The sequence below is a fragment of the Vulpes vulpes genome, chromosome 1 (genome assembly GCF_048418805.1).
Source record: "Vulpes vulpes isolate BD-2025 chromosome 1, VulVul3, whole genome shotgun sequence".
In the NCBI taxonomy this organism is placed as follows: Eukaryota; Metazoa; Chordata; class Mammalia; order Carnivora; family Canidae; genus Vulpes; species Vulpes vulpes.
The window spans coordinates 27,033,793-27,044,735 of record NC_132780.1 but is presented as its reverse complement, the minus strand read 5'-3'; the positions used below and the strand labels follow the sequence as shown (position 1 = coordinate 27,044,735).

The following is a 10,943-nucleotide window of genomic DNA, read 5'->3' as shown; positions in this document are numbered from 1 at the left end:
GAAAGAGCTCTAAGCAGTGAAACACCAAGTTATGTGCCCTGGGCAGCCCAGGTGTCTCGACATGCTACCATTTCTTCTTCTTCTTTTTTTTATTTGAAGACATGATTGATTGTTAGGTGTCCTGGGGGGTGTGCATGTGTGTAGATGTGTGAGAGAGAGAGAGAGAGAGAGAGAGAGAGAGAGAATATGGTGCATAAACAACCAACATTTGAGATCAACGGGGCTGGTTCTTCACCTCCTAGGACAGCTAACTGCCTCCCCCACTGACACCCGGGACAGAATTACCTCCATACCCACGGCCTGTGTCCCCCAATCTGTGCGGGGCTGTGGTCAGAGAAGCCGGGGAAACATTGAGCTGGCGAGAATGCATGAGGTGGTGTCTATTAGGGAACTCCTCCAGTCCGAGTGGGCTACGGGCTCCCGGGCCCTTCCCGGGGCAGGAGTGACCCTTGCTGCCCAAACTGCTCTGTTGGGGCAAGTGCCGGCTGCACCACACAGACTCACGGGTGCGGGTTGGCCCCTCCGGGGCCATGCCAGGGGGAAGGGGCTGAAGTAGGGCTGGGGCGCTGCCTCTGTCTGGCTCACATCACCCGGGAAAATGCAGAGACTCCGGAGGGCCCGCTGTCCCTGGCCGCCCACGGCCACAAGCAGTGTCCAGGAGAAGCACGACGCCGGAGCCGCCAGCACCGTCCATCCCTACTAGGACAGCACACGCAACAGCAGGACCCATTCCTACTTTTGAAAAGGCGTCTGCCTTCCCTGAACCGAGGGCGCGTTTACGGACCTGGGCATGACAGGTGCGAGCCCCAAGGCCCCCCTGGCCCGAGCTCACTCAGCATCACAGCTGCTTTGCATCCTGGCTGTGGCTCTGCCCCTTCCCTGGTGTCGAAGGCTCAAGGTCAAGGTCCCTGGCTTCCTGAGCTCCCACCCCGCTGGCCCGCGGGTCCCCACGCGGTGAGGCCTCCCCCGACATTTTCAGAGCTGGGCCCCCGGTCTTTGCGTCTGCACTCACGAGTGCAGGCACAAGGTGGCGGGTGAGCCTCCCCTGCCTGCAGGGGACCCACCCCTGGCCGGTGCTGGGGACAAGCCGACCGTATTGCTCTGTGCCCCTATGGCTTCCAGAATAACAGATGCGTTCTGTGTTGACCCCATCTCTTGCTGTCCTGGTGTCAGGGTTGCCGAGGGAGCGTGAGGTCAGCCCACTCCAAATCTCTGCCTGTGTTGGCAGGAGGCCCATCAGTGGGACCTCAAGGGAGGCTGGGGCCTAGAGAGGCACCGACCCTTGACCTGTGGTCCCAGGCCTCAGGCGGCGGCAGAGAAGTGAGTACAGCCAGCAGCGCATCCCCCGTCCCCCCCGGCAGGACACCTGCCCCACGCTGGCACTTAGGAGGTCCCTGGAGGTGAGGCCCAGTGCGTGTGGTGTGTGGGTTCGTGTGCTATGCGTGTCTGTGGCATGTGCATATGCACCTGTGACATGTAGGAACATGTGTCGTGTGTGTATTTCTGTGCTGTGTATCCGTGGTATGTGAGCCTGGGTGACCCCCTTAAAACAGCTGGAGACGGGGTTTGTGATCTAGAACTCCTCCACTCCCCACAGAGCCCCGTAAGCTGTCCTCACATAGAACGGGAAAGCCCACAACCCCCAGCCGGGCTTTGGCACTTGCCAGGATCTGTGGGATCATCATGCCCCCCCTTCCCTGAGGGTATGAGGCAGGCTGTGAGGCCCTCCTCGGGCAGACCCCCACCCCGCCCAGGAACAGGGGTAACAGCCAGCCAGGGCCCTCCTCGGCATGCCTTTGCACAACAGAAGCTCACGGACCTACTCCCGGGGATCTGTGTGCATCCAGCTTTTTAGGACTCACCTGGGCACCTAACACTAAAAATAAACAAAAAAAACCACACCTCGCATTTAATGATGCTGTTTAACACTGTTTATTTGACGGTGCGACCTACAGCATTCTAGTAACACCCATGAAAATCATCACAAAGCTACTTTAAAAACTTTTATTTAAAAAAAATCATAGTTAAAAAAAATGTGGTTCTTCTGAAACGGTGGTGCGTGCTCTGTGGGAGGGAGGGGAGGGAGCCCCAAGGACGCAGCAGTCACCCCTGTGCCGGACACCCAGGCGGAGCCGTGGTCGCTGGGCTGGGGTCAGTGGGAAGCCGCCGTCCAACAGGAAAGCCAAGGCCCGTGACAGCCCCTGAAACAGTCCCTGTGACCCTGTCACCACAGCAGGGATCACTGCTGTGTTCCGGGAGCCTCCAAGCCCACGGTGGGGACATGGTGTCTGTGGCATCGGCACTGATTGGTTCTGGCCTGAGTGGCGCATCTGTTGGCTGAACGAGGAGTGGGCAATGGGCCCGGGGCCCGGGGGGCGTGGGGGGCAGAGAACCGTCGGGTGGGCGGTGAGCGTGGGAGGTCCAGCCCTGGCCAGCGCCCCGTGAGGATCCGGACCTCGCAGACGTTGCCCGTTCACACCGCGGAGCCTCCCGTGGCGGCCTCGGCCAGAGACACGGCCCGGCGGCAGCAGGAAGCCGTTCAGAACACGGCCTCTTGCTTGGCTGTCACCGGTGCTTTGTCCCAACCCTTCCGGGGCACGACTCCAGCAAATCTACATACAGCCTGGCCGCAGAGATCCGGTCACTCACCTTTTTAACTTCAGGGACTCCGAGTGTAGGTTGCCACTGTTTTGAGTACGTGCTCGGCACGCCAGGGCTTCCTATTCAGCAAAACGATTAAACTGCCAGGGAGCTTGACCCCGAAAAGTCTGGGTGGGTTCTAAACGCTTCTTCCCACCAGTTTGATGAGTGGCTCAGGTCCCCTTCTGGCTCAGCAGGGGTGCCAGCTTCTGCCTCTCCCCCTGCCTGGCCCCCGGGGTGCGAGGAGGGACAAGTCGTCTCCCCACAGCATGGACGTGCACATTACGATGTCCAAGGGTGGCCCAAGTTTGTGGGGTCAGGGACCTCGGAACGACGGCTGATTCTTTCAAACTGGCGTTCGTGGGCCAAGGGCATGTATGAGCTCACTCGCTACTCGAGGGCTCACGGGGCGTGAGCTAGGAGACTAGCACCGGACTCCCAGGCATGTGGCTTTGCCCCAAAGTCCACTCGGGCATGCTCGTGGTGAGACGCCGGGTCTGTGGCTTTATGATGGATAGAAACAAGCTTAGGAAACTCATCTGTGGTGGCCGTGGCCACAGGGCTGTCCCCTTCACCCCCACACCATGAACACAGAGAGAGTCGGGGGGGTTGGCGGCACCGTCTCTCCAGGACACGGAGCTGGGGCCTCCCCAAGGAGAGGACAGCCTGCTGCACGGTGCCATCTGTCCTTGCTCAGGCCTGAGGGGACAGACGGCCCCTCTCCACCACCTCCATGCAAGCCCTGACCGGGGAGGGTGGGCTGGGCGGAGGCCCTCAGCGGGGAGGCACACCAGGTCAGCTCACGCCGACGGCCCCATCTTCCACGTGGACGGGCGTCTTGAGTCTCTGGAGGCACAGAGCAAAGGCGCGACCCACACCTGTACTCCCCATGAACTGACCCCACGCTTAGAAACCCTGCTGGTCCAGCCTGAATTTTTTTTTTCTTTTTCTTTTTTAAAACCTCAAAGCGCTTTCATCGCCAGGAAAGCTGTCCTGTGGCAGGACTCCATCTTCAGACCTGCTGGAGCCACGTTCTGGAGGCAGCTGAGCCCCCGTCTGCTCCCCTCCCGTCCACTGCAGGCGGCGTGGGCACCCGGGACACCTCCAGGCTGCGGGACGTCGGGAGGCAGACACACAGCCCGAAGGGAACCAACCTGCCAGGCCAACCGCACACACAGGGAACACAGAGCCGTCCACGGGCCCCCGGGCCTGGGGTCTGTCTGTCTGCCCAGGCTGTCGGGGGAGGGCGAGTTCCAGGACAGGCTCTGGGGCAACAGTCAAAGGGCATGCTGTGCGCAAGGCTGGCTCTCCTGTGGCACAGAGAGGTGGCCGCTCTCAAAATCTGTTTGCTGGGCGGGCTGTGCTGTGACGGCTCCCCTCACCCCTGGCAGCCACGGAGGGTGTGGGGCCATTAGTTCACCACGTCGTAGTAATAATTGCGCAGCCGCAGCTCCACGGCTTCAAACCCCGGCCTGCGATCCACCCTGCAAAGGGAAGAGGTGCATTAGCGCTGGTGTCTGCGCTGCTCTGGGATCCAGCCCCCCAGCCCCCAACAGGGCAGCAGGTGCCAACGGCCATGCCCCCTGAAGGTACCTTCTGTCCCTGCTCCCCACACCGGGTGACCAGAAGCCCCTGCAGAACAGAGTCAGGCCCACCCGACCTGCAGGGCCCAACCTGCACACAACGGGATCGCCACGCGATGCGCGTCGGTCTTCACCTTGGGAGATGTTTTGCTCTCAAAGCTAGGAGCTCTGACCCGCCCAGTTTGGAGACTCTCTCCTGCTGATCCAGCAAAATAGAAAGCACCTAAACATACCAACTGGGTCAGTGGGCCCCAGGCCCATATTTCAAGTTGTACTCCGACTCTTGTTAAAAATGGATGGGCACAATTTGAACTCCCCCCTCTCCTTGACAAGATAGCTCCGGATCTTCTGAAAACGTGCTGTTGATACGGGATTGTATTAAACTCAAAACTTGGGATGCCTGGGGGTTCAGTGGGTGAGCATCTGCCTTTGGCTCAGATCATCATCCTGGGGTCCTGGGATCGAGTCCTACTTTGAGCTCCCCACAGGGAGCCTGCTTCTCCCTCTGCCTGTGTCTCTGCCTCTCTTTGTGAGTCTCTCATGAATAAATAAATAAAATCTTAAAAAAAAAAAAACCCCACAAATCTCAAAACTTGCCACGGCAGACGCAGAGGTGGGCCCCCTATTACAACGCTCAGCACAGCAGGGTGGTACTTTATGTCACTGTTGGGGGCAGGTCACGACCTAAGCAATGATGTGCAAACATTTCTAACAATTCGTAACTTCTGAATGAACTTGTATGGACTTCTCCGCTTGCTCCCCCATGATGGGACTGGCTGGAAGCAAGTATGTCTTAAAATTGTGAGAACCTACTCAGGCATGGAAGCTATTTTGCTGACATTATGGCATCTGGGGCTTTCCTGCTAGTGGGTAGAGTTGCCCAGTAAGTGAAACAGAACTTGGGGTTCCACGAGGTGCCGCATGCACATTCAGACTGTGATTTCCAGAGGTGGAAGGCCCAGCGCGGGTCTGGTAGGGCAGCCCAGGGGGCCAGGCTCACGGGGACCCAGAATCACTTACTACTGGGAGGAAGCTCTGTTTCTACAGAACCAAACTGGGTTTTGTCAAATGGCATCAAAATAAATGGTTTCACCTACAGCTTTCAGGAGCTCCCGAAATCCAGGATGAACTGCGGGACTTTGTCAGAGGTCTGTGGTCATGGCGGGGGACGCGGGCCACCCCAGGCTTCAGGGTGGGGGCTGTGACTCTGGCCACCAAGCTGTGGTCAAGGAAGATGGGGTGGCGGCTATGCCCTGTGCAGGAGCCTGGGTGGGACCCATGTCGACCCAGACGGACAGCCTCCCTCCTTTTACACAGAACACACCCCATCATCTTTGCAAAACCCAGTGTCCCTCTCCCACTCTGGGGACCAGATGTACAGAGCTCCCGAGTCTCTGGCCACTCAGCAACCAGGCACTGAGCACACAAACCAATATAGGGATAGCAGAGACACCCTGTGAGGCTTCCTGAGGGTGGGGAGGACCCTCCTCTACGCCCCTGGGATGATACTGAGCATTAGTCAGTGTGGCCAAGCGCCCTGTACGTGTGCCCACTTCCTTCCCGTCCCCACTTGTCTGTGTCACCTCCCCAGGCCTTGGGGGGCTTTCTTTGCTCGGGCCCTCGTGCCAGTGGCCCCTCTTTCCTCATTGCCTGCACCCCGCCCCCAATCCTGGGGTCCTCAGGTGGAACACTACTCCCTAACGCAGGCCCACGTGGACCTCTAATGACAGCCCCCATGATTCCTGACAGTGGCTCTATGGCCATCAAATATGTAATCATGGGCTAAAGTGGGGCTGACGTGGGGTAATGTGTGGTATGTTTGCCCCACACACCCAATCCTCCAGCACAGCCAGCCTAGGGCTGTAACCTCCACCCAGAAAGTGTCAACGGGTGGACTGGGTGGGTACGTGGAGGGTGGTCAATGGGATGTGTCAGTGATAAATCTCAAAGTGTGCACGTATATGTCTGTCTAAACATCTCCCAATCTGCCCATCCATCATCTGTCTATGCAGCTATCATATGTTAACCAACTCATCTATCTAGTTGAATGTTTAGAACAAAAAAAAAAGCCTCAAAAAGCATGAAGAATACATAGGGTTTGTTTGTATTCATGTTGGTGACCCCACCAGGTTCTGGAAGCTCACTGTGCTTCTGTGAGCCAGGCGGGTGCTGCATCTCTTTGTGTGAGAAAGTGCTTCCCCACAGGAGGTGTCCTGGGACACCCCATCCCCACCCCATGTGAATCACACCCTCCAGGGCCCTGTCCTCAGCGCTGATGTGCCATCGGACCCATCACCTTCTTAGAGGGCATGGATTCTTTAGCTCACTTATTGCCTGGTCGTCCCCCACCCCAAGGGCAGTTCTGTGAGGCTTGCTGACCCCTGCCCCAGGTGCAGGGATGGTGGCTTGCATGCATGAATGCTGGGAGTCCAGGGGAGGGGCTCTCAGGGATAGTGAATTCAAGACTGGGGCTCTTAGGGGAGGGGGCACTCGGGATGGGGCATTCAGTGATGGGGTGCTCAGAGGACAGGATGCTCAGGGATGGGGTGCTCAGGGATGGGGATGCTCAAAGGATGGGGTACTCAGGGATGGGGATGCTCAGGGATGGGGTGCTCAGGGATGAGGTACTCCGAGGATGAGGTGCTCAGAGGGAATGGACTTGGCACTGAGCAGAGCAGGGATGCAGGGGCAGGCCTCATGATGGTCCAGGCAATGTCACCCCGTTGCTCATGTTTACTGATCTTGAAGCAGCATGTTGGGTCCCATCTAGATCATTCCTGACCTCAGAGACACTCAGTGTCCATGCTTTTCTCCATTGGGCAGAAGTCCATTTTCAGGGTAAAGAGATCCAACTTCTCCTGATTCACAAGGGCTTTCCCCCTTGGCACCCCTAATTACAGGGCAGGCACTGACTCTGTAGAACATGACTGAAGCCCCCAGCCCTGCCGCTCCCTGTTTTCATGGGGGCCCCTCTTCCCTGCCTGGCTCTGTCCGTGCACCTTGCCCTCCGTGTGACCTCTGCAGGTGCTGCCTCGAGTGCCTTATTCTCCTCTGGAAGGGAGACGCCCGGAGGTGGGTTCTGTCCCCCACCTCGTCGCTCCAGGACACATCATGGAACCAAAGGGCAGGCTGGCTGGAACAGAGCTGCAGGCTGCCCGGGACGGGACGGGCATCTCCCCGATATCCCCGGGGAGGGCCCTGCTGCCAGGCCATCTCCTGGGGTCTGAGGCTCCCTGGTGGCCATGCCCGAGGAAGCGGAGCTTTGTCATCCAGGAGCACATCTAACTACGTACACTTAGACCCAGGCTCTGAGCACCCCATTCCCCCGCCATGTCGGCCCAGACTCCCAGGGACACCTTTTGCGCTGACCACACTCACCCCCCCCCGGTGATACGATCCACGTTTAAATGTTGATACACTGGATTAGAGTTAATTGTCTAAACATATTTTTTGGACCCAAGAATACGAGTGCATGGTCCAGGGAGCAAGCCACCTCCACTCCTCTTTGTTTAGAAGAGAGCACATCCCTGGTTCATGAAAAGGCAGAGGCGGAGCTTCTTTTCTGTGCCTTCCCATCTGCCCCAGGGCCTTAGCGTGAACTGCAGGCCATGCTGGGTACTCACTCATATGTCCAGCACAGCTTCATCAGCTCGTACATCTCCCTTGGACACCCTGCGGGGCACCCCATCCTCTCTCCTTTCTCCAGCATAGCTGAAACTTCACTTCCTTTCATGCCCTAAAATGCAGAACACACCCGAGCTTGTTAAAGGCAGCATTCAGCAACACAACATAACAACCATAACACAACACAACAGAGCAAAAGAACAGAGGGCATGATTTCACGAATAAAAAATACAAAAGTGGGAGCACCTAACCCATGACCTAGAGGTCAGATGGGGTTACCCTGTGGGACAGGCTATAGGTGCCTGGGGTGCTGTTGTGTTTCATCACCTGAGGGCAGGTTTCATGGGCACACCTCATTTGTGAAAATTCATCAAGCTGTATTCTAGCACATGTGCACTTTTTGGCATGCATGTTTTGATTTTTAAAAATCTAAAATATTTAACCAAACTGTAAATTTAATCCTGGAAATAGCCAGGATGAAATATCTCTATTTCCACCCTAATGAATGTTGACTTGGATCTATTTTATGCATATTTACAGGTGTAATGGACAATGAAAAGAAGTACACTGTGCAATTAATATCAAATATATACATTTTTCCAGTCTATATTAAACTGAGGTCATATTAACCGCTCAGGGTCACCAGACAGAGAAAGTCTCCAACAGAGAGCCCAGATTTGATCATTTTATGAGTTTTCAGCACCTCGTAACAACAATCGGGTGCTTCTCTGTCCCGATGGCCACACGGCTGGAATGAAAGAGCAGGGGCTCACCCGATAGGGCTTCTGCCCGTAGGAGAACGCCTCCCACATCAACACCCCGAAGCTCCAGACGTCACTCTTGCTGGAGAACTTGTAGTAGTTGATGCACTCCGGGGCGTACCACTTCACGGGCCACTTCCCATGGGTCTGGGCCTGAAAGCAAAGCAGACAGAGGCTCTCCATGACACCAGAATTGCGGACGCCCATGCTTAAAGCAGCAACAGGTGCGCGCCACCAAGCGTCCATCACCCGAGGAACCGATGAACAAAGTGTCAATATCCATGCAATAGGGTATCATTGGGCCTTAAACAGGAAGGGGATGCTGTGCCTGACCCTGGAGGTCACTCTGGGAGGACAGACACCAAGGCAGGTCTCTAAACGACACACACATTGTGCCGTGGATGGAGCTTGAGGACATCACACTCAGTGAAACAAGCCGGTCAAGTCCCTACAGCACAAATAGTGCATGAAAGCAGGCACCTGAGGCCCCGACACGGGTCTTATTCACAGAGACGACTGCCAAGGACTGGGGTGAGGGGGCTCACAGGGGGAATGGGGAGTAGCTGTCTAATGAGGACACAGTGTCAGAGAATTCTGGAGACTGGTCGTACCCACAGGGAATAACACTTAATCCAACTTAACTTACCATGAAGTTAACATTACTCAACTGCACCCTTAAAAATAGTTAAGACGGTGTAATTGAGGTTAGCAAATGAAATTAATGTATATTAACCACAATTAGAAAAAACAGGAATAAAATGACTCACAGAATGCCCTGTGCACGTGTGCATGTATGTATTTGTTCTGAAGCTTAAAAATATGTATTTAAATCTTAAAAAAATAAATTTTAAGTTTCAATTGTATTTTTAAAGATTCAGACTATATTTCTTATACTTTTTTGTCTTTTTCTCTTACCTCTTCTTTTGGCGACTCATAGCTTCATGGAGCCTGTTGTAACTACTGAAGAGTCAAGCCCGAATATTACCTTCATGGTTGTGCTCCAAGAAATACTGGACTATTCCTAAGTATATTTAACTATTACTATGTATTTGTCTATGATTTTATGCCAATGTTAATTATTTTGTCACAGGCTATTAGTATCGCTGGAAAAAATGTTTTAAACTTTTTTAAAAAAGATTTTTAGAGATTTTATTTTTAAGTCATCTCTACACCCAATGTGGGGCTCAAACTCATAACCCTGAGATCAAGAGTGACAGCTCCACCAACTGAGATAGCCAAGCACTTCAAGAATGTTTTTAAACTTTCTAATTTAAAAAAGTAAGTGGTAGTAAAAAGATTGAGGCTATGCCCAGCAAAAACCCTTTCCTCCAGGGTTTGGAGTTTGGTGCACGAAAGTCCTGCTCCGTCCTGTGGAGGACATTCTAACCAGCACCCTTGGGGCGGAGGAGAGATGGCCTGCCCTATGGTAAGTCAGTGGGGTGCAACCCTGGGACGTTGCTCTGGGAGGACAGGCACCAAGGCAAGTCTCTAAATGACACACTGATTACACTTCTGTCTCAATCATATAATGCATCATTTTTAGATTCTGATTTTTCAAAAGTTATGAACAATATAGTCATGCGTGCTCTTTCCATTTTAATTTGAATTTTGAGGTGATACACATCTTCAGCCATTGGGATGGCCGCGTTTGATCATCTTTTCTGAATCCCTCCAGAAAAATCTATATCCAAGTACAGGGGGGTAATATATACCTTTGGGGACGTAGGAAAGCTAGGGATATACGTTGTCCACTTTTAGAAGCATTGATTGCATGCTTCCTATAAATCTACTACGACTTAACCAGCCTCCTACTGAGAGCACATTACGTAGTTTCCTGATTTTTGCTGGGACGAGTGTGACCGACAGTGTGTGTCTGTGCCACAGGCAGGGCAAAGACCTGTGGGATCAGAGGGCCTTTGTGTTTACGGTCGTGGTGTGGTGCAAGGTCATGGGGCCACATACAGATCTGCTTCGATCAGTATCAGTATCCTTTCTCTTTAACACTTTTACTCTGGATTCTGTGCCACTTCATGTTGTTTTCTTCAAGAAATCCCCCAAGTCCCCATCTTTTCAGTGATGTGCATTCTCTCTGCTCCTAACATGTACGGTATGATGACTGAGACACATACATATAGCAAAATGTTAGGATTACACACAATAAGGTTAGGTAGCACATCCTTCATCTGACAAAATGACCGTTGTTTGTCGTCATTCTGGTGAGAACATTTAAGATGTATTCTCTCAGCAGCTTCCACGTATATAACACAGTCCGTAGACTATGGTCACCATAGGATACAGAGACCCCCAGAACTTATTCCTCTGATAAATAGACGTT

General features: G+C 54.0%; 1 protein-coding gene across 3 annotated transcripts in view; it reads right to left on the bottom strand.

The window, feature by feature from the left end:
• Positions 1 to 1,916: 1,916 nt before the first annotated feature.
• Positions 1,917 to 10,943, bottom strand: part of SYK (spleen associated tyrosine kinase) — an 83,220-nt gene continuing 74,193 nt past the window's right edge. For all 3 annotated transcript variants that reach the window (XM_072761295.1, XM_072761294.1, XM_072761289.1), the window contains 3 exons: positions 8,621 to 8,761; positions 7,847 to 7,959; positions 1,917 to 4,124 (listed from right to left, as the gene is read on the bottom strand). In XM_072761295.1, coding sequence (XP_072617396.1) covers positions 4,052 to 4,124; positions 7,847 to 7,959; positions 8,621 to 8,761 — 327 coding nt within the window. In that variant the 3' untranslated portion in view covers positions 1,917 to 4,051. The remainder of the gene's footprint in view (positions 4,125 to 7,846; positions 7,960 to 8,620; positions 8,762 to 10,943) is intronic.